At 39.2% G+C, this 23,621-nt stretch overlaps 1 protein-coding gene across 3 annotated transcripts; it reads right to left on the bottom strand.

Moving 5' to 3' along the window:
* Positions 1-4,843: 4,843 nt before the first annotated feature.
* Positions 4,844-23,587, bottom strand: CDK7 (cyclin dependent kinase 7). Of its 3 annotated transcripts, XM_030467726.1 has the most exons (12): positions 23,359-23,587; positions 22,867-22,926; positions 21,440-21,473; positions 20,041-20,108; positions 19,476-19,544; positions 17,781-17,891; positions 16,983-17,101; positions 15,817-15,916; positions 13,939-14,025; positions 10,024-10,173; positions 8,171-8,318; positions 4,844-5,063 (listed from the first exon to the last, which is right to left on the bottom strand). In XM_030467726.1, exons 1-12 carry the CDS (start codon positions 23,416-23,418, stop codon positions 5,038-5,040), a joined length of 1,032 nt encoding a protein of 343 aa, XP_030323586.1. In that variant the 5' UTR covers positions 23,419-23,587; the 3' UTR covers positions 4,844-5,037. The 3 variants fall into 3 exon arrangements, with proteins under 3 accessions (XP_030323586.1, XP_030323587.1, XP_030323588.1); XM_030467727.1 differs by lacking the exon at positions 19,476-19,544 and having other exon boundaries at positions 4,850-5,063; positions 23,359-23,501; XM_030467728.1 differs by lacking the exons at positions 21,440-21,473; positions 23,359-23,587 and having other exon boundaries at positions 4,850-5,063.
* Between the last annotated feature and the right edge of the window lie 34 nt (positions 23,588-23,621).

Genomic DNA, 23,621 nt, shown 5'->3' on the forward strand with positions numbered 1-23,621 from the left:
TCTATCTGGTAGTAGTAATTAAAAAAATATATTAAAAACAAAACTTCCAAGTACTTAATAATCAAATTTGGTTAGATTCTGACCAAATATTTTAAATCCCTTGCTGGACTTGAAAAAAACCAACACATTTCATAGCATTTTTAGATTTCAGTATCAACAAAACCACAAGGCTGGTATTTCCAGGCAAATTTGCTTAAAAGCACCCAAAATTTTATTTTGAGAATGATAGTTTAGTAAATTATGATTAGTTGTTTTTTTTTAATCCGATGTTAATTCAAAGCGGATTAAAATCTGCACTATATATTAAGGAAATGGACCAGCTAAACCCTTCTGAGTAGGTTAATTTTTGAAACCAGCATGCAGAAGGGCAGCATTACAACGCTTTGCACCGAACTCTCCAGGTGCTGCATTTGCACTTTTTGTTGATCGTTTTTAGCACAACACCATGTAATGCAGAAATATAATTATTTCTGACATCTCAGCAACTGTACACAGTAAAGCTTCTCACTTCTAAATTGGGATTTTATTATATGATGTCTCAGGTTTCTTTGTCACAGCTAATACCTTTACCTGACAGACACTGGTGACACTAAGGAAACATTGTGCTAGGAGAAAAGGAGACAGCAGCATTTCCCAGCACATTATTTACACATTTCTGACACTCGGGTAATCAGCAGCAGTCTGCTGCTGGCTTGACACACTAGGTCTTACTGGAGTGTGACAGGTTAGGGAAGGAAACCTGCACACCCCTCAGAACTAGGCGAGGTCAATATAAAAGTTCTTACTAAAGAAGTTCTAAAAGAATATGAAGTTAATCAGGCTCAAGCAGCATGCTGAGAGACACGGCTGTTCTCCATCCTTACAAGGAGCTCCAAACTGGTAGAAAAATGTCAAGATGAGGCAGTTGTTACCATATCGGATCATCTGCTTTACTTCTGGGTCAGACACTGCCTCAAGTGGCAGGGACAACTGATCCACTCTTAAATCAGTGTTTCAACTCCTGCAATTAAGCTCACAGATTAAAATTAGTTTCTACCATCATACAGATAAAAAAAACTGATGGCACTGCCCTTCTGCACTGCAGACTGCTTCAGGATGCTGACAAAAGAAAACCAGGAAAGCTCCTGAACATATGTGTAAATTTCAAGTAACAAGAAAAAGATTTTTACATTTGTTAGCCCAATAGCAGGATTCTTCAGAATTGCCAGGTTTAAATATTTTCTTTGTCATCTGTTAATTCTGTCTTTTTTTTTTTTTTTTTTTTTTTTTTTTTTTTTTTGAAAGAGATACTTATTCATAGATGGCAAATCAATGCAGGACAGCATAAATTTTCTTTGAGCGTACCTGCCTGTCAGCTTGGAGGCTTCCCCAAAGCTCACAACCTGTTGTTGGGAGTCAGCTTAGTAACTGCTAATGTCCCTGCTGGAGTGGCACAAATCACTTGTAGCAGGCAATAAATCACATTCCCCTAATGGTTTCTAATTAAGTGTGAAAAGTCCCTTTTTCTCCTCCCTTCTCTGGATACCCTTCTGTTCTTATCACCGCAGTGAAAACCATTAGTATGAAGGTTTTGGGGGCAATTTAAGCTGACAGCACTAAGGCAACCAGGCACAACACTAATGACCTCTGCACTGACCACACAGCAAGACTCCCAGAAAATCCACATGCAGGATGCTGCCGACCTATGGATTTGATTCTTTAGAGGGAAGAGAGTGAAAACCCTCTCCTCTGCACCTCCCCTTTTTATTTGAAGTAGTTTCTAAAGGGAAATTAGTAGAAATTTTCTGAGTTAGTTCCTCAAAAATAGAGGGAGAAAAAATACAGTGTAATTGAACACAGAGACAATATGAGGCTCGTTCAGTGGCACCAAAACTGAGATTTTATTCCAGCTCTACTTGTGTAAGCTTGAAAATGAGAAATTTGCATTATATGATGGAACAGAGTTTGTCCAAGCAGAGTTCTCAAGCTAGTGAGATCAGAGCAGATTCTGGAACCTTGCTGCTGGTGGTGGTGGGATAAAGGAGGAAAAAAATCTAATTCCCAGCAAGTCTTTGGAAAGTTAAGAATCAACAGAAGGTTTTCCTAGCCACTGCTGTGCTTTGAAGCCAAAAAGTGACTGCAGCCATCCCTGTCTTTTCCCCAGCCTCTCACACTACTATCAGCAAGGTGTATGTCAAAACACAATCAGCCAAAAGTGTTTGAAGCACTCATTTTAGCTTTCTGAGAAATTTCTCTACCTCAGCCCAACAGGTAACATCCAGACCTATCCCTGTTTCATCCTCTGGTTTTATTACAGCCATGTGGATAGAATACCTTACCTCAGAGATGAAGCTGACATAGTTGAGTACGAAACACGAGGAGAAACAAAGAGATCCAAAGAAAAGCAGGCCTGACAATAGCCTTTTTGTAATGATCCTTCTCTCCGAAAAGCAAGGAAGTATTAAAAGGTGAAACCTGCTCTGTAAAGGAATCATAACACTGGAGCACACAGGGCATTAAGAAAGCATAAAGTTCTTGTGCCCCACAAGAAATGGCCAAGCAGGAGTTTAGTGAGCAGTGTACACACTGTAAGTCAAGAGACAACAGTCAGAGAAGCCAAGAATGAACCAGGTAAAAGCAAAGAATTGCCAGTGCTGCCTAGAGTGCTGACAGCATCAAGGCCATGGGTAGCAGCATACCACAAATGCAAAGCAATAGCTCTATGTTACAACTGCATCTGGCTCTGAGCCTTTGTCATAAAGGCAAGGGTCATGCAGCACTGGCACAAATCAAGAACCAGGGAGAGAAGATCATGACCTGATAGCTAGCAGTCCTTGTTCTCCATGCCACCGCAAGTATCTGTGAGAAAATGGAATCAGTTTTGGTTAAAACAGAGAGCATCTTTTCTTTCTCTATTGTGTGCCTATACAGTGGCGTTTGCTACATTTATTATGGCGGAAAAGTGGATAGAAAAAACACTAAGTTGTAACTTAATTATACAACAATATCAGTATAGTGCATAGAAGTTAATCACATGCCATTAAGTTTTGTGGAGCGAGCCATCAGATTTGCAAAGAGAAGTACTAGCTTTTCAGGAAGAAACAGCAGTAAATAATGATAAGAAGGTGGCTAAGGGCTGAAGAACTGCCACAACCCAAGAAAGAAGGCATTACACTCTGTTCCACTTTGCACAACTGTACAGCTTAGCCCTGTACATAAGCATGCACATTTGCAGGCTCAAGGCTTGACTGTTAAGGCTCTGAACAGAAGCCAAGAAGGTTGAAGCAGCTGTGTATTCAATGAGCTGGTGTCACAAAAGATAAGATTGTCAAAGCTGAAGCATAATTATCATGATATAAATCTTGCAAGGTAACCAAATAACAGATTAAACACTATTTAGATGACTAATTGCTTATGACTGGATAAAGTTACATTCACCAGGAATTCCAAATATTCCTTCCACAGTTCAGGCCTGGGTCACAAAAGTTAAACTATCCAAAAGCCTACGATTAAGAAAAAATATTAATCATAGAATTACAAAATCATAGAATCTGCTGAGTTGGAAGGGACCCATCAGGATCATCAAGTCCAACTCCTATCTTTGCATAGGGCCCCCACAGAATCACACTGTGTGCCTGAGAGCATCATCCAAATAGTTCTTGAACTCCAGCAGGCTTGGTGCTGTGACCACTTCTCTGGGGAGCCTGTTCCATGGCTCAGCTGCCCTCAGGGTGAAAAGCCTTGGTATCTGACCTCAGCTCCGCTGATTCAGCTCCCTACCATTGCCCCAAGTCCTGTCTTTGGTCACAAAAATGAAAAATTTAGTACCATTCCCAATAAGATCTTAGAAGGAAATAAGGAAATAAAAGGTTCATTTTCAATGGCTAACGGGAATACAAACCACAGAAGGGTAATTGGGAGACTAGTAACTGTTGACCCTCACAAGGCCAATACACTTCACATTGACTTAAGGCAGGAGTAAAATAAAAGTAACACAGGACCAAGGAGATGGTTGCTCTTCCTCTGCAAGCCTCGGAGGCTTCTGCTAAGACACTTGCCATATACGTTAAAAATCAGAATGCTAGAAGTACCATTCTAATGAAAAATGACCATGGCTCACCAGGTATCCCAGAGATCCAGGGCACAACCTAATGGCTTGTTCCTAATGGCTAATGGCTTGTTCCTTTCCACTGAAGAAGTTTGCTTACCCAGCAAACTGCAACACAGTCATGTGTGAAATCAGGAAAGAGCTGATTTCTTTCAGGAAAGAGCTCAGTATCTGCACTATGAATTTGTTCAACAGCTTGATAGGAGGGCTAGCATGGTTCTGCCAGCTGCATCTCCCTAGAACTCTTACTGCTATCTTGAGGTTTTGAAGGATACTATATGCTCTTGGATAATTTCTCCTGAAAGAGTGGGCTCTGCAAGGACACACCAACATTTTACATCCAATCTGTGCATCATACTGATTTCAGTAATAGTGGTTGTGTCATTGGAAAGTCTTAATGCATGGCTGCTGAGAGAGCATATGCAAAGTCCTGTGTTAATACACTAGCATAACAACTGGAATAAAAAAAAGAAGGATCCTGTCTTTTCCTTATAATGATGCATATTTTCCAGCATTTATAGGGCTGGCACACAATCATGTATGTATTTAAGCTCCAGGTAAGAAGCATGGTATTTGTAGTCTTCCTCCTTAGGGGTATGCATTTGTACAGGACAGCACCTAATTCAGCGTAAGGGTTCTGCAAAATTAAGTATGTGTGAGGCTCTACCCAGCAAACAGTTCTGGCAGCTACTACCTCAGAGCATGACTTAAAACAACAAGACAGCAAACCAAAGAAAAGAATCTTCCTGTTTTGCTCCAAAATACTTTTATTAGGAAAAAAAGAAGTAAAGAAGTAGGATTAATGAAAACTCTGTTTCAGTAAGGAAATACTAAATTCACATTTTACATATGAAAATATTACAAAGTAACCATCCAGTGGCTATTACAGCATTTTTTCAACAGCTGGGAGTCGGCCTTTCTCGCTGGTTTTCATCCACCATCCACAGCAATCAAAAAACCAGTTTTTTTGGTAATCCTGAAAAGTGTAAATCACACTGTTAACAAAGCAAAAGGGTCAAAGCCCTCCTCAGGCTTTGAGTATTCATTAGATGCTGTTCTTGAGATACACTGAATTTGAGTTGTTTAATGCTGTTTGCTGCAGAGGCAGCATATAATGACTTCTTCCAGTGAAGCTATGAAAGAGTGCTAGAACCAAAGTTCACTTGAATCAGTATATGAACTGAGCCCCAAATTCTGTATTTAAGCATTAATTGCATTTGGGAAACATGCATGTATTTCTCTTTTTGGTATAAAAAGCTAGACCTTTAATATGACTTTTAAAACTAAGAAAGGCAAGAAGTTATATGGCCTAACCCTGTCCCATCACGCCTAACACTATTAATGAATTTTTGCACTTGCTGTCACTACCCAGGGCTGAACTGTCTGTAGAAGTAATTGCCCTTCTAGTGTCTGCTTCAATCTTTTAATACGCCTCTGTTTAGTATCAGCTATCAAGATGATGAAAGCAGCAGTACTTTTTTCTGGTTCTACTTAAGATCTTGTTCTTTCATGTGTTTCTTACTTATAAAATAGGTAGAATAAATCATAGCTGCCCTCTGGGATGAATATAAAGCTCACTAGGAAAGGATCTGAACATTTTTGCCTGCCCTATAGGCAGAGGTCTCCTAAAATATATTGACACTGAATCACACCCAAGAATTTTAAACAAAAGCCTGAACAATACAAATTCTTAACTTTAGATGTGAATAGAATGGTGTTCGGTTTGTTCATCGTTTTTGTTGTTGTTTTGGTTGTTTGTTTGTTCTGTTTTTCCAAACAAATGCAGAACAGTTCTGAAATTAGACAGAACCTTTATACCACATCAACTCAGGAAAAAGTTTAGTGCTGTATCTTTTATACCCCGTTTTGGAAACCTACAGCTCTGCAGAAATGCAGATTAACAGGACTACAAACTGGCATTCTGGGGAAGTGCTGGTTTTGGTTTAGTGTTTGCCAGAGTGGAGAAGATGGACAATGATGTCATTGTAGCATCAGTGTCTCCACATACCTCACTAATCAGATATAAGTAGTAGCAATAGCTAGAAATTATGCATGTTTAATGCTTTTCACAGGCAGTCATCCATCTGGTGGTAGTCTTCCCCTGACAATAAAAAGGCTGTTTCTTAAAAAAATGCAACTGCTGCACATTTAATTTGGTGAACACATTCCACAGTCTTCAGTATTGTGTCCTTGTCAAAAAGGAGACCTCACAGGGATGCCATAAGTTCTCTCACCTGACAATCAGCCTCTGGTACCAACGCTTTATAAGAGGGTACCCATCAGTAACCACACAGTCCATTATCACAGGTTTCATAGTGCTACCTGAAGAGGACTGAGGGAAAGAGACCATACTGTGCACAGGCCAGCCTAGGAATTTCAGGGGATGCAACTTATTTTTCTTTGAAGAGACTTTTGCACATTTGTACCCTCAATAGCAATAAAAACATGCTGTGCTTCAAAATTTACTTAAGCAGAGATTGTAGGGCTGTTCTTCCAAACAAATATTCAGACTTTAACTTTAAATGTTAATGCCATGAAAGGATGTCAGATGAAATCCAGGTAGCAGATATACTAGGTCTAACACTATCTCTTTCTTTTAAGGTTTGTTGGCAAAAGAGAATCTACCTTTCAGATCCCCTGGTTCTGTCAGCCCAGCTAAGGCAGTAACAGAACTGAATGGAAAATCCACATCAGAAAATCCATTATGTTTCCACTTGCACTTAATGAAAATTATACTGCCTTTTATACTGATACTCAAGTATTTCAAAAAATAATACTGATTTCCTAAGTGCGTTAGTTGCAGCCATCTCAAAACTCCTGTCATTTAGCTCACAAGTCTGATTTTTTCTTGCTGAAGATGACACAGAAAGAATGGTTAAGTTGCATAACCCAAGAAAACACTTCTTTCCTGTCCTTTAGTTAACAGGCATATTTTAGAGCATGAACCCCAAAATATTAGTCACAGATCCTCATGTAGTCTTTGTGCAAAAGGAGCTTCAAGCTTAAATCAGTTACCCAAGCTATAGTAACTTGACAAATTCCCACACTGAAACTGGGATGTTCAAAGAACATGCAAACAGCCAAATGATTTTTCCTTTGAGAGGACAATTTTAAACTAGTGAACGAATGCATTTTACTTTGAACATGACACAGACTAAGAAACAAGTCAAAGTGGCTAAAAAGTAAGCTAAACTCTAAAAATCTTGCTGTCTCTCTGAATTCAAGAGGATATGCACTTTCATGTAAACATCTCCATTCCAAAAAGACATCACTCTTGTATCAAAATAGAATCTCCTACTGGCAATAACAAAAAGTGGATGCTACACCTGACTGGTGCATCCTGGAATATTCCAGCTGTTAACACCAAATCGAAGTTTCAAAGTATATTTATTTACATCTCTGCTAGGAGGTCTGAGTAATTTAGTGTCCACTACAGGTCTTGAGTCCTGAGGGCTTTTCCAGCCCTGAAGATACAAAGTACATGCTACTGTCTGAAGGAGAATGTCAGCTCCATATAGAAGTAGACCTTAGGGAACCAGCTTGCCTTTCAAAAGGGTGATAGAAATGTGCTTCATGTTCCTTTCCAAATGCTGTCTTAACTTATTTCATCTAAGAGACAGAAAGCAGAAATCTCTCTTAATGAGCCTGAGATAGATTCTCCAGTCTGTTATTTGAAAGAGTGATGCGCTATATTTCCCTCTCACCCCAGACTTTTTGGTTTTATGTGATGTTATTTCCACCTCGGTAAGGTTTCTCAGAAATCAAAAAGGGGCATCATAATAGCCTACAATTAACTTGCTAGTATTCACGCTCGATTACAGAAATTAATGGAATTAGGTATTTCTTCCTACAAATAGATTCCTAGGCTTCATAAAAGAGCTTTTCATACCAATTCTGTTAATAACACTGGACTAGACATTCTCACCCTAAACCATGCAAGCTGAAACATACATTGTGAAAGGGCTTCAGCTGGTGCTGATGCCCAGAATGTAGTCTAGAGAGTTTTTATTCTGAAACACAGTATCATGCTCTGTCAAAGCAAGAAGCTCCTATTTTAAAACAGGTAAAACATTAAGTGGTTACCTTGATCTTCTCCTTCTAATCTTTTTCTTTTGAAATTTAAAAGTGCATTTTGTTGCTCCTTTACAGCTTCTGCAGGACAGTTGGGTCTTGGCAGCTGATTTCCTGGGGTGGGTCCTGGTCGGTTACTGAAATACTTCTGTTTCAATGCCTTAGTGATAATGGAAGAAAAATAACCAAGTAGTTAGCATAAACAACAGACAACAAGAACATCATCTATAAAAAGGTTATAATGAAAGCCCTTGTGACTGGGACTTCAAAACTACTTAGACACTTTTATAACAGAAGATGGCCTAGGGGCAAATCAAGATTTTGTGTTCTCAATGACCACCCACAGCACTTTGGCTTTTAAGCCAAGAGATAACTCTGCACTGCTCTTTTTAAATAGTGCTCAGACATCCTGACAGGACTCTAGACTACCTTGCATGAGGTCTTACACAAACAACAACCTTCCAGCTCTGAAGAGCCTACGTTCTGAATAGATAGGTGAGACAAGAAGATAAATAAGAAAGCAGGAAAAAATAGATTAAAATAATACATCCAAAGCCTTGATCAGATCCAGGACCTGAGCACCATCTGTTCTTCTAGCTTTTAAAATAGGTTTGTTTTTTTTTTTCCAAAACTGCTTTAATTGTGCTGTTTCTATACATATGTGAATTGTGAGAATAATTAAAGCTGGAAAAAAGCACAAGTGGACAGTGTCAATTTCATGGAATGGAATTACATAACCAATTTTAAATTTTAGGAATTCCACAACTTCCGTAATTTGTGGTTAAGGAAAGGAAGATAAGCAGTCTCTTAGGTAATCATTACTTTTGCTTATGTCAGTTTCACGGCATTCAGTGCCAGCTATAAATTAAGCCAATACAGTAAGCATTTGTTTCCTGCCTTAAATCGTGACATTGTCAATTAAAATGCTAGACTAGAAAAATAATATATATCGAATATTCAAGTCACCATCCTGACATATGACTTGTAAAATTACTTCATACTAGTGTATGTATACCCACTAGTATAGAGGTGTCCCAAGCACAGGAGATCTAAATATCTGGATACTTATTTGAACTTCTATTGAATACTTATATTTCAAAGATGATGACCAAAAACCTGAATGTGCTCTGAAAAAATATCTACCTGCAAAGGGATCCATGACATGCACTAATCCTCTGGATTAGAATCTGCCTATTCTAAGAAGCAATGAGGAAGCACTGGCCTATAAGGCACAGCTCTGCTTCTTGCATGCTTCCCTAAAAGCATATAGTGACAGAAATACAATTTTGAAACTGGCAATTCTTCTATCTTCTCCATAGCAGAAATCAACACTCTGAACTGAAACATTTTAATTCAAAGTCCTTCATTTCTCTGCATTAAGTAGTGAAACTGAGATCAGTTTAATCCAAGTATAATGGAAAAACATATTCACATCAGAATGCTGGTTTTTATCACCACAGAATTTCATGTTGGAATGAATTAAAACCCTTTAAATAAAATTAAAGAGACTGGATGAATTAAGGATGAAAACCTTTCAAACCAGGGACTAAGACATGCTATGTTAAGAATTAAGTTCCAAGCTTCAAGTGACTGAATTTTGAATGTCAAATATGATGACTGTATGAAGGCCACAACTTGAGCACTTTTTAGTTGTCTGCCTTTGGGACTCTGCATTGGGAATGGAAATGATCAGTCAGCATTATTTATGCTTTTCAGAGTTCTCTCTATAAAACATCAGAAGTATTCTAGTATTTCATAGGCAGAGCTCAATGACATTTCATTTCAAGCCTGGCTTACTGGCTTCAAAGCACATTTACCAGACATTAACGGTAAGTCAATGAACACATAATGCTAGTGTACTATACCTGAGTAGCTGTAACCCTAGTACAAGGATTAAATGTGAATAAGCCTTGCAAAAGACTGAGCAAATCATCACCAGCTGCACAGAAGATATGCTGAAGTGGCATTCCAGGAAAAGACTTAAATGCAACATAATCTGGAAGACTTGTCATTCCCTACAAAGACAAAAATGCAATGTATGTTTATCAAGTTAGAAAGGGTTCAGCTCTTCACAGAAAGTGAACTTCATGAAGCTTTCAGTTGAAGCAAACTACCTTTCAAAACACCTTTCTAGTACTCAAACACTGAAATAAATGTAGGAATAAAAAGTCAAACTTTTTTTTTGTTGAAGTGTTACAATTGTTTCAAAATTTCCCTTTCCAAGAGATCTCTCCTTAACTTGCTTTAATGGTCAGCAGTCTAGAAGAAAAATTGCTAACAAAGAAAGGAACTATGAAAGAACTTCAGAGTAGGTGCAGACAAATGAAGTAAAACCGGTTTCTCTTTTTTCTTTTTCAAACTCACATGGTAGAAGAGGCAGCCTTCAAAAAAGAGCAAGTCTGAATTTTCTCCAACTTAATGACACACTGTCCTCCTCCTTGAAGTTATGCTCAATGCTTATCATGAGCATTCTAAGCTACTTTTAAAATGCAGAGCTCATGAACTTTTTATTTGGAAAATACAGAGAGGAAAAATATGCCAACCAATTAAACACAATAATTGCCTACTTTTTTCTCCTGTAGGTATGCAATCAATACCACTATATTAAACTTCTATCATAAAAATGCTCTTGCAACAGACAATTATACAAAAATGTTATTTTAATAGTGTTTTGAGTATTCTAAACCTCTAGTCATCACACTACAGTAAATTTATCCAACAAAAATAAAACATTAATACTGTCATGAAAAATGCTCAGTCAGCTTCAAATACTGACAGAAAAGGTTTCAATTCTTGAAATGCATGGGTTTGCAAATTAATTTGGGAATGCATTATTTCTGTTGTGCTAGCACATCTCCTATTCTCTTCTTTCCCCACTTCCATTTTAACTCTTGCTCTCCAAAGAAAGCAGAAACATCATTGCAAAAAACCTCCACGCACTTCATTTAGAACCCCAGAACAGCAATGGAACAGTACGTGGCTCGTAATGTCTTCACATTTCCCGATACAGCTTTAGCTCCCTCCAGTGGTAGCTACCATAATATTTAAGCGCAACACACACAGGAAAAGTAGCATGGAAAGGGAGCACAAGAGGGATGTGATGACAGGTTAACAAGTCCAGAGAGTGATTTCACAACTCATCTACAAGAGGACACTGATGAGGCAATTCAGGACCTCTTATGTACACTGACTGTTCCAAGTTCTCTTACAGAGAAGCTATGCAGTGCTCCCTTTCAGCCTGTCTGATAGCCAGTTATGTATGCCCCTGTATGCCCTGACATTAAGTTTAGCCTGGTATTAAAGAGATACTGGATTTACTATAATGACACTAATGACACTACTCATTTGTACCTGTTATTGCACCATTATTCTCAGATAAACCATTTATCCCTAAAGCTTTTGGTCTGGTGTGTGTCACCCTATCCTGAACATGCAACTTGGCTGGGCCACCTCTGGTGTCAGAAATAGGATATGGTACACATCATTGTTACCTGCTCCAGCCTTGAAGTGGGTGCCCTAGTTGACTGCTTTGCCCCAGCCATAAACACCAGATTCTCAGACAGAGGGAAATACCTGTTTACTTTTCCCCAGCTACTTTAATTAGAGAAATTCAGAAAGATAAAAACATGAAAGGGAAGTTACTTTGCCTATCAGTCTTCACTCATGGTCTAAGAAATACTGAGCACTATTTGACTGCAGCCAAAGCTGAGCCATCTCTCTACAAAGAGAATTAGCAGAATACCCAGCCTGCATTTGAAGACAAAACTCTTGCCACTACCTCTGTTAAAAGTGTGCAGGCTTGTGTAGAAAAACTGCACCACTTCGTTGCTCCCCTGGTTAGAGCACCTGCCTGAGAAAAACCTGACTGGCAGCTGGAAGCTACAGAAAAGTGAGTTTCTGCAACAAAAATACAAAAATTTATATATTGATTCAAATAATGATAAATTCTTTAAGCCAAACCACACTTAGCAATCCAATCAATTACTGAAACTGATTATGATGGTAATGGAGGCATGGCAAGTACCCCAACATGCCATTTCACAAACATACCTCACCATATTAAGCATATCTGTCACTGTGAATTCCTTAGCCTGGCTTGCAAATACAAGGAGGAGATGCCATCCAAATTTCAGAGACAGAAGCCCAACCCAATCTGACTACAAATTTCACCAGAAAATAAAGACTCTGTCTTTTGGGCATCAACATCTTACACTCAAAGAGAAGTGCCCTGAGATGACTCTGGCTGTTCCCAAGCCAATCCCACAGATTTAGAATTGAGCATAGCTAGACTGGTCATTCATCATGCTTTAGATATAAGTCCTGTGGCAGATGAAGACCTCCTATAATCCCACTGAGATGTGGTGGTGCTTACTGGTCAAAAAGGTCCATTCATAGGACATGCAACATCAATTGGCACAGGCCTTACATGTGCAGCACACAGCCCCACATGGTCCCTGACAGTACAAAAGGCAGTTTCTGCTGCCACATTGTGCTATCTTTCCATCTCCTTAAAGGTGCAGCTGTAGTTACCATCAGACTTTGTTGTGCCCCAATAAATTAACCTCCCTGGTGTCTCTGTCAAAGGTCCCCAATCCAAGCAACTTCAAACCTGGAGAGCCTGTTTGGCCTCAGGCAGTTCTGAAGAGGCAATATACAGAGTCCCCCACCAGTGTTACTGGCTTTTGCCAACATCTCACCAAACATTCTCCCATCAGAGGTAAAGGCCCAAGAGCCCTTCCTGCCACTCCAACAGTTGGAGCCTTGCATTACCCAAACTTATTAGAGGCCCAATTAGCAGCACATGGTGCTGGTCAGAAGCCACCAGTCCCTTTGAGGTGCTATGGAGGCTGCAGCTTATGTGGACTTCAAACTAATGCTAAATGTTACCACCAATGATAAATTGTATTTGCACTGCCTCACTGATACAGGTCCTCAAATTTCCGTCATCAACAGATGCCACACTGAAGATGACCACTTCCCTCATCTTGCAGTAATCTGTGGGTTCACTGGACCACTCAAAGCTCCTCCTGTAGTCACAGGCAAGTAACACTCCAGAGGGTGCTTCCGTAACTCAGCTACAAAAAAGGGCAGGTCTGATCAGCAAACTTGGGACTCCAAGGCAGCTCACCCATCAGCTGTTCCAAGTTACTCATCAGAAGCTGCGCCCTGTTTCCTGTCAATCTGCCTGAAAATAATCATTAGGTAGGTCACTGTGTGCCCTTACACCAAGTTTGTCTTAGTATTATTGAATTGCTGAATTTACTGTCACCTCAGAGAAAACTGTACTAATAAGTTGTACTTGCTACAGTACTTCTGCCCTGAGATAAACTAGTTTTACCTCAAGCTGCTAGTCTGGCGGTTCTTGCTGTATCTCAAAACTCTCAATGTAACCAGGCCAACTTAAGTTCCTACAAATTGCTCCAGCTCTGAAAGTATTACAATCTTTTGGATTAAAGCAGACTAATCTGTTTAAACATCTCAAAAACATTAGACGACAACAAGAATTTCAGACCAATAGCCATGGGAAACTGTGGATACACTGAGAAAAACAAGAAGTTTCATTAACATTGCTTAATGCTAGCAATACTGCTCTACAGACCAGAGATTTGCCAAGAGAAACAATACATCTCAGCTGATTATCCCTCCACTTTGTCACATCAGGTAGCTGCCCTCTGAAAATCTACTGAGAGATTCCTGTATACCCTGCCATATAATTTCAAAAGTTAAAATAGAGAGTATCAATTGAAACTGGTGTCAGTCTGTTAAACCAAAGGACTCACAGGCCACTGTTCTTCTGTTGGAGTCCCCAGAGTTTCAAATATCCTTGTCAGCTGGTCAAGATCAGAGTCTCCAGGCAAAAAAGGCATCTGGAAGAAGACAACAGCATTTGATTGAATCAACTTCTGAATTTAAGTTCTAGACAGGAGCTTTGAGCCGTCCCTCACAATTGCAGGACAAAACATATTTGTGTATCATTTGCCAACAAAGAGGTACACTGAATATTTGAGGCTTTCTAGTCATGTCCAAGTAGATTCTGAAGGTTTCTTGCAATCCAGGCTTGATATAAGACTTGACAGCAGAGAGATAAATGTAAAGCACCACCAGCACATTAGCATAAAAAAAACACAGAATAGGATTTTACATCTCAGTTGCCAGTTTGAAGTCTGTTGGTCACAGCAATCTTACCACTGTCTGCTCCCTGACATTAGGCTTTATATATATTCAAAACACTTAAAGTGAATTTTAACTGGATTACACAAGCAGTAGTTAAGACTGATGGAATGAGATCACAACACGAAGGAGATCAGTGACCCACTAGGAGACAAAGTGCCTAATCAGTGTCATGCTTTATTTAAACTAAGCAGAAGAGAGAAAAGGGGATATTTGCCCAGTTTGACTTGTATCTTGTGCATCACCCACACAGTGCAAGAATAAAGGAACTCTGTAACCAAATTAAAATTATGAAGAATTAGGTAGTATTTAGCTAAGTGGGACAGGAAGACTGAAATGAACATCTCTGCCAGGTAGTGTACCGAATTCTGGGGTCATGAAAGCCCCTTGAACATTAACTGGTTTTGTAAAGCTCCCAGAAGCTGCACTGTTCCACAATCTAGTACACTCAGGAAAAAAACTACAGATTACATTTAAAGATATCACAGGGATTAAACTGAACCATAATATATTTTCTGCTTCTTGAGAAACCAAAGAATCAACACAAGCTGACTCTCTGCTTGCTTTCTGACTTTCTTTGGGTTCATCCAACTTTAGCAGGTCTAATGCATATTTCTGTACACATCACTAGTGCTACTTAAGCAGCCTCTGTGGATTTCCATTTCTGGACTGCCAGACAAATTGTAACATACTTGTTTGTGTGATAAAGACCAAAGAATTCTTTAAAAGATGTCTTCAGACAGACCAGTTCACCAATATGTTTCCTGGCATGGCTACATAAAGATTTAATATGTGTTGCAAAAATCAGGTAGAAGCCACTTACTAGTGGAAGATAAATTATACTGCAAACTACTTTCTGCTTCACTCCCCAATTCACAACTTCACATCCTCTCCAAAGAACTGTGTAACAGATGGTCTACTTCAGCAAAGGATACATAAGGTCTATTATACCTGTGTACTGTATTTAGGACTGGCATAGAATTGGCCTGATATCAATGTTCAGCTTCATTATCATGAATTTACAGCTTAGAAAAACATTAGTCTTCTGCTCATTAAATAAACCCACAATGAAGGCACTAGTGATTATTATTTACAATTATTGAGGAACAATTTATAAGGGACAGGGTATGTATGTTATCTATGATGCCTCACTTATAGAACAGTAGCAAAATAAAGCTGTGTGAAAAGGTAACACTCAGAGGATGGGAAGAGCTATCTGCTTGATCTTCCACAAGGCAGGACATAGACAGTTTGTTCGGCTGTTTAACCCAACTGTTTTGCTTAGACTTCCCATGACTGTGCTGCTTATGGAACCTCCCTCTACTCCAAAACTTCATCTTCCTTACAGTTTGCAAGCTTTTCAAAACTTTTTTTGCCCTCCTCTTCCTTTCCTAAATAACTTAACTGCCTCTACCTGCTGCTGTTAGGGGAGAGGAAGCCCACATATAGAGCTGTAATGCATCTAAGAGCAGGTACAAAATGCTTACCCTGAGGAGCAATTCAGCTAAAATACAACCGACAGCCCACATGTCGACACCAACGCCATACATCCTGGCACCAAACAATAATTCTGGGGCTCGGTACCACCTGAAAAGTAAACATATTTCAGGAAAACCACATGGCGTGGCTCATGTCAAGTGCTGTGTATTCTAGGATTGCATGAACTACAAAGAGGATACTGCTCCTGCCTATATACTTTCCAGACATTGCAGAGCTGTACTCTATCATGCAAAATGTTTTGTTTAAGGAATGCACAATTTTTTTTCAGTCTTTCTTACCACTGGGTCACATATAATCACAAAGTAGCTCCAGATCAAAATTAGATTATTAACAAGCAACAGAACTGCAAATATGCAAAGGAAAAAATGTATTTAACATAAGAGTTTGCATGTTATGAATCAAAATTTTCTTTAAACTTTGTGTTGAAGAAATGAAAGAATTCCTCCCAGCTTCCAAAGACCCCAATACCAACAAACTTCTGTATAGAGACCAGTTTTATGCAAAATGAACCTTGACAACAGCTGTTTAAAACAGCTGCTTCCACCACCTAAGAACAATTAAGCTTAGTGCAATGATCTGATATATGCTGCGTTTAAAATTACTGTAGCTTTTCTGTCTTTTGAGTAAAGTGTTAAAACAAACTAGCTTTGCCTGAATAGTTTTAGTATTACAGCAGAAAAAAGATAATACTTCACATATTTTGCAGCCCTACTTTTTAAAGCATACCTTAAATAAGTAGGCCATAAGTAAAATCAAAAATATTTTGATTGATTCAAACCTCTGCCTCATAACAGGTAATATGATTAATTACAGAAAAGATTCTACTTCTCATGATTAAGAAAAAGTAACAGCTCTCTCCTCTGAAAGCCAGCCTTATCTGCAGGCAAGTACTATTTCTGTGTGTTCCAAGAGAGTATTATACCCCTGAAAAACTCCCAGATATACATATTCTAGCAGTTCTCAGGAAGACTTTGCTAAACAAAGCAAACAAAGCTAAAGAAAGCCTTTATTTCATGAGGCTCTTTTCACTACAGACATATTGCATAAGCTGGATGTCAAACTTTGGACATGCTGATTTGACACAGCCTATTTCAAGACAGACTGCAAAATAGCTACACAATCACTATGCAAGAAACTAAACAGAATGTCTTACCTTGTTACTACTTGGTGGGTATAAACCCTATTTGGGCTTCCAAAAGATTTTGCCAAGCCAAAGTCAGCCAATTTTAATACCCCATTTTCATCTAACAACAAATTATTTGGTTTAAGATCCTGTCAGTACAGAAAGAAAATAATTAATTCTGTTAATAAACAGAATAAAACAGTTGATAAAAACAGACATAAAATTAACCTCCTGGAAATTTGCTGTAGAACAGTAGAACAGTATTCTAAAATGCAGGCTTTTCATTCTATCCTAAGCCTACATTTTCATCATACATGAAAACCATAGTAAAAATATCCATTTGAATATTACCATACTTAAGCTGCAGAATTTAAAAGAAAAATACCAGCTTGCCTCTCAGTAGCTTTTAGCTTTGTTGCAGGAATAGCTGTTCTGTCTTAACTGCAGAGCTGCCAAATGAGTAGTAAAGACTTTGCTTATGTTTCAATTAACTGTAGAAATCATGGAACTGATATAGTTTAATACAGTAACCACATTTTGTGGGCTGACCTCTAGCCAGCAGCAAAGCACCCACAGAGCCATTTGCTCACTTCCTTCTTATCTCACCATTCCATACTCAGCGGGGCAAGGTAAAGAACAAAAGCAGAAGCAAGAAACTGGCAGCAACAGAAACTGGTACTGGTATTGTCTCTCCAAAATAACCAGCATGAATGCTATGGAAGAAGAACAGATGAACATCAAAACTATCTTCATTAGACTTAAGATTCAAATTCTACCGAATGTGACTTTTGCTACTGCACAAAAGCTGTCAATTTAGTACGTGCTTACCCTGTGTAAAATCCAGTGCTGATGTAAATATTCTAATCCTTGAAGTGTCATCAACATGTATGCCTTGATATGAGATTGTGTCAGCACAATACTAGTATCCTTTATAATAACCTGTGAAGTGTTTGATTGACAGTAAAAATTACCATGCAAGATTAACTTATTTACCATCTTTCAGCTCAAAATTTATCTCACCCTTTAAAACAAAGCTCAAACTTACAGTCACATATTCTCTACTACTCTCACCCTTTTTCCAGAAAAACAGGTCTACTCTGGAGATCAAAAATTGAAATGTTGAGTCCAGATAGCCTACATGATCTCTGAGAAACCAAAATATGAGAAAATGGATGTAAAATAAGAGTTTGTTATATTATCCCTGTTGATGCCCAAGCTTAAAAGACAAAGGTGTGCACATAAAAATGATAAATATGTCAGTAAACCTGAAATTATGTTCTCACTTACTCCTTTCTTTCTACACGGAACCTAAGCATCTAATCTTTGTAGAAGCAGTGGTTTCCTGTTCTGTTTCCAAGATGACCTCAAGGTAGTCACTTTACTGTATTTTAATAAATCTGCACACATTTTCTACATTTTTAATATTAAAAGTCTATGGAAGCATCCTGTTTGAAAATGTGTTCTACACTACCCCAAAAAACTTGCCTGTTAGTATTACTGTCTAGTTTAATAATAGCCTTTCCTAAGCTTTAAGTTGAAACTTTACAAAATAGCTAAGACTACACAAAATTTGATCTATGCATTCACATCCCAAATCACAACTGGCTGCTGTCCCAAATGGTGGCCTGAGTGATACCACAGTACAGTTAAATGCTCTGCATACCACAGCATTACACAAGTATTTAATTTTTTAATCTCTGTACACTGTATCTTCTTCATCTCTAAATGTCACATAGGTACTAAGTAAACAAAATTAATCCTTCAGAAAGTCTACTCATTATTTTAACTTCTGTTAGAAAAAAATGATCTAACCTTTTCAGTCATGCATTCATCTAGTTTCCAGCAAGCTTGTCAGTCTTTTAGTATTTGAAATACTAATCCCAGTTCTTAACAGCACATGCGTAATGAGTTAGCCTAACAACTACATTCATTTCTGTACAGAGCAGAGACAATGTGTGTATACACAGATCTGATGTGAAGTGGTGTCTACAACAGCCTTCTAAAATGAAGAACCTTGCATGAAAATATGTCATACAAAGACTTCCACGAAGACAAACAGAGTTTAGGTCTTGGAAAAAGAAACATTTGTAAGATGCTGATTTGCAAATGCTTAGCCTTGTTACATTTAAAACAATAGTTCAGGTGCATATGATTTTAGCACTTGGTATACTTGAGTATTACACTTACTTGAATGTGTTGGATGATGATGATTTATGCTTAGCAATTGCTCCAAGATGATAATTTGTGACTCAGGTTGTACACTGTGACTGGAGCTTCAAAAAACTAATACTATAAATATAATCTGTTTCTTAAAGATCATGCTGACAAAGCAGAAGCACTATCAGCTGAGAACTTGCAAAAACTGTCAAATTATTCAAACTACTTTTAAGACATGATCCCAGCAAGCTTACATAATGAAACATACCTTTCTAATACAGGCAAATGTAAGGCTGTTAAAGCAGTATTTAAAAAAAAAACCATTTGAGGATACTAAAATTAAAAAATTCTTTACAAAAATCTTACCTCTAAATCTGTTTCCATAAAATCAAATACCAAACTAATATTTGACTTGTGTCCAAATGCATCTAGAAGCTGTGAACAAAATTCAAGATGATGAAGCATACTTTCAGTATTCTAAAATTCTGCAACATTGTAGTGAGCATGTGGATTTTCAAATTGCTGACTGGCTCAAGTTTTCTGACTTGCAATTCAAAAATTCTTACTCAGTTTCTTAACTCAGTCTCCAAAAAACAGATTTCCATTAAGTGCAGCAATAACATTTTACAAAATTGTCCCTCCTTCCTGGACTCAGGAAATAAAGAAGGAGAAAGAATGAACTTAACCATATTAGCTACCAGTTTGTCCTCTCCCCAGACCCTGCTATTCCACTTCTTTACTTGAGACCAGACTGTTTTCCCATTAATTCAGCTCTGTATATCTGCTCCCATAAGCATGAAGTATTTAGAAATTCTAAGTTTTAGGCTTATTAACTTCCTTTCATATATTCTCTTAGGCATGTTTCATCTTTGTAGCCCTGTATTAAAAGTATTTCAGGACTCATTCTAGAAGCAGCATTCATTTTACTTACACCAATAATATTTGGATGGCTTAGCTCCTGTAACAATTTTATCTCCCTTAGGGCTGTTCTGTTGATTCCTATGTGGAAAAAAAAAAAAAAAAAGAGAGACAAACAAAACTAAACAATTAAACTTCGTATTAAGTTCCAAAGAAACCTCTCATTCTATTAATCACTGATGATTTACTACTACAAAACACCTTCTCACCACTCAGCAATTTCTTAAATAACAAGAATGTTGCCATAGATAAATAGATTGCTGCAGAATAATAGCAGACCTAAACTTCCCTCCACCACAAATAAATCCTACACCATAGTAACTGGATTTAGATTATGAAGCAAGTTGTCCCCATTTTGGCAAAAAACAGAAGTCCTAGCAAAAGCCTGCGGGGAAAAAGTCAACTTTTTCAGGCTATTCTATTTAAAGAAAAGTTGTACCTTGTAAATATCAATTCTTCTCACTTCCAGAAGGAGGCACTCTGACAAAACTCAGGAATACATATCTTTCTTTTGAACACAGCATTACTGAGTAAGGCAAAGCACATTATGTTTTTCTATATCCATGCGGTGGCATAACAGATACAGTGGCCAAAGCCTGCTGATGCTTGCCTGAATCCTTTAATAGCCAGATTTTACAGAGGAGAAAAAGACAGAGGGGGGCAACGTGGCAGGCAGCCCACTTGTGGCAGTTACGCCCACTGCACCACATCCAACTGATCTCCATACAGCTGCAATTCCTCTTTCCCAAATGCTGGAATGTATGGCTAGTGTAAAAAATCACTGGCAAGCAACTGCTTCTGTGGTATGCAGTGCAGGAAGTTTCAGATGCACATAAGCTGAAAAACAGCATTCTCCCAAAACCTAAGGCAGCATTCAACACATCCAAGAAAGTCCTGGGCAAAGCTACAGAAATAACTTTACACTCCTGCTTTGCCTAGTTTAATTACCTATTTTGGTATCATGCTGACACTGGTTGTTTTTGGCTGTGCAAAGCCTTAGATTAAAAAAAAATAAAATACAAGGTCGTCAGGTTAACAGAGGGACAGCAAACATCATCACTATTTTTAATTACATCTTTGACATATATCTAGGCCAAAAGTAGTGACTGTCCTTAAACAACATTAGTCTGCTGAGGACCACGTGGATCTTGACTCTCTGGAAGTCATTTTAACTGTGAGACTCTAGAATGAGTGCTCAGTTTCTCTTTAAAACTTCTTCCCTTAGAACAGAACTGGAGAATTAAGAGCAAAGACTCTTCACTGGAAAGCCAGAAATCTGATGCAGCATCCCTGAAGGATGGCAGCTTATATACATAAAAAATTCTACCACACCACACAGACTGGAAGAGAAGACCACGATTATTGGGCTTTTACTTGCAATACCTGCAGCATGCATTTGTTTGAAAACTCACCATCTTTAGCTTCTGATCTATGTCCCAGTTTAATCTGTAAAGAAATGTTCTGTATGTTTATACAAAGTTAAGCCACCTGCCCCAGGAGCAGGGTATACATTCTTTAGCATTACTCTCCTAAGACAGACTGTGTTCTAGTACCATGAGGAACTTTTACAATTATGGTTTGGTTTTGGTACCAGAACTGAGCTTCAGGATTATTATAAAGAGCCTACTAAGGTATGCATTATTATTATTATTATTATTGCATAATTTACATTGAGAAAATCAGAATTATGACAATTGCCAAGTAAAAGATGCATAAGGAAAAAAACCCCAAACACTAAAAAATCCCAATCCAAAACAAAACAAAAAACCAACCACCACCAAAAAAAGCCCACCTGATCTAGAGAGGGACTGCCTTTTTTTCTTAAAACCAGTCTCAACAGTGAAGTTTTTATAAAAACTGAAAAATTATGGCATTGAAAACAGACATAATGTAAACTGGCAACATGAAATGCTTTGTAACCATGAAGCTTTACTGTACCGCTTAAAAGCTTCTCTCCAGGGACAAATGTGGGCAAAGTAATTGACAGTTGTAATAGACAGATTCTAGTAAAATTAGCACACTCTGTAACTTGGCCTGGCTTAAAGTCGTTCTACCTGTCATCTATTGCCCTGAAAATTTCAAATCCAGGATTTGAATACCAAATATTGGTATTTCCAGATTATAAAAGTTAAGAGAATATACTGATAAAAATGAAAATGCTTTTCACAACAGCTGTTGCTAGTACATACCAGTACAGGTACCAGTACTAGCAACCATACTAAAAAGTATAGCTGCTAACAGGCATTAGTGTATTAAACAAAATTACTGACTAATAAGATGGTTCAAATTACCTATTAAAGTAAGCTCTTCAACTACCCAAAACACTGTAATATACATGTTTTGTTCCTCAGAAACCACAGCCATTAACCTATTTTTAATACAGAAACTTCTTGTATTTTCATTGTTTGTAATGAAACAGGTAAACTGCAAATTTAAGATAACTTTTGTCAAAATCTGTCAAAAATCAACCACCAATTCTGAAGAACTTAATTAGGAAAAACATTCCTGAAGGAAATTGGACACAGCAGGTGGAAAGATTAAAAAAAACTGCTCAGCTATCAAGGACTAATGTGTGGGGCTTTTAAAGAATAAACCTACCAAGTAACTGTAGTTTCTAATTACAGACTAGGCAACCCTTGAGAAACTCAGACATGCAGTTTCTGCCTAGGGTGGGGGTAAGGTGGGAAGGCATTAAAGGCAGGTTACCTCGCTCATTTAAACAAGACACTCTAGAAACAAGAATAAATACCCATCAGCCATTAAGCGGGTCAAAACAAATCATCATGCAGGTGAGGAGCAACCGGCTGCTCAGACAACGATAAGCTATTCTGGCACTCACCTTTTTAATAGCCACGATTTGATTGGTGTTCTTATCCTTCGCTTTATAGACAGTGGCAAACTGGGGAGGCAGAGAGGGGCCTGCGTGAATACACGGGAGCAGCGGAGCCGCAGGGCCCCTCTCTGCCAGCGCTGCCCTGACCGGGGTGCAGCAGCAGGGCCGGGCCCCCAGCCCAGCTCCCGGGGCTGGAGAGCTGCCGGCGCCAGGGCCTTCCCTTGGGAATGGGAGCGGGGAAGCCTCCGATACCAACGCGCCCGTGGACGACAACTTCGCCTCCACTACCCCCCGCCTCACCCACCTCCCCTCCCGCCCTTCAGCCGCCGTGGCCCCAGTCAGCAGCGGCAGGCGAGACGGTTCCCGGCACGGCGGAGACAGCACCCGCGGCACCGCGCAGCCCCTCCGGTCACCAGAGGTCCCATCACCTGATTACCCCTCAGGCTCCCCGAGGGGGTCCCGTGCCTCCCCCCAGCCCACACCCCACACCCCGCTCACCTGCCCCTCCCCCAAGAAGTCGAGTTTCTCGTAGCGCTTGGCGCGCGCCCGCGCGTCCATTGCCACCGGCTGGGCGGGCGGGGGAAAGAAAAGAGGGGGCGTGGGGGGGGCTGTGCGCGGTACCCCCGGAACAGCGGAGCAGAGCTGCCGGGGCTCGAACACCCAACAGACAGCTCCGGTCCCACCGACACTGCTTCCGCCCAGCCCAGGCCCGTCCCGGCCCCTAGCAACAAGCGGCGTCACCACGCCCCGCCCCGCCCCCT

Source organism: Calypte anna, chromosome Z, assembly GCF_003957555.1.
Source record: "Calypte anna isolate BGI_N300 chromosome Z, bCalAnn1_v1.p, whole genome shotgun sequence".
NCBI lineage: Eukaryota > Metazoa > Chordata > Aves > Apodiformes > Trochilidae > Calypte > Calypte anna.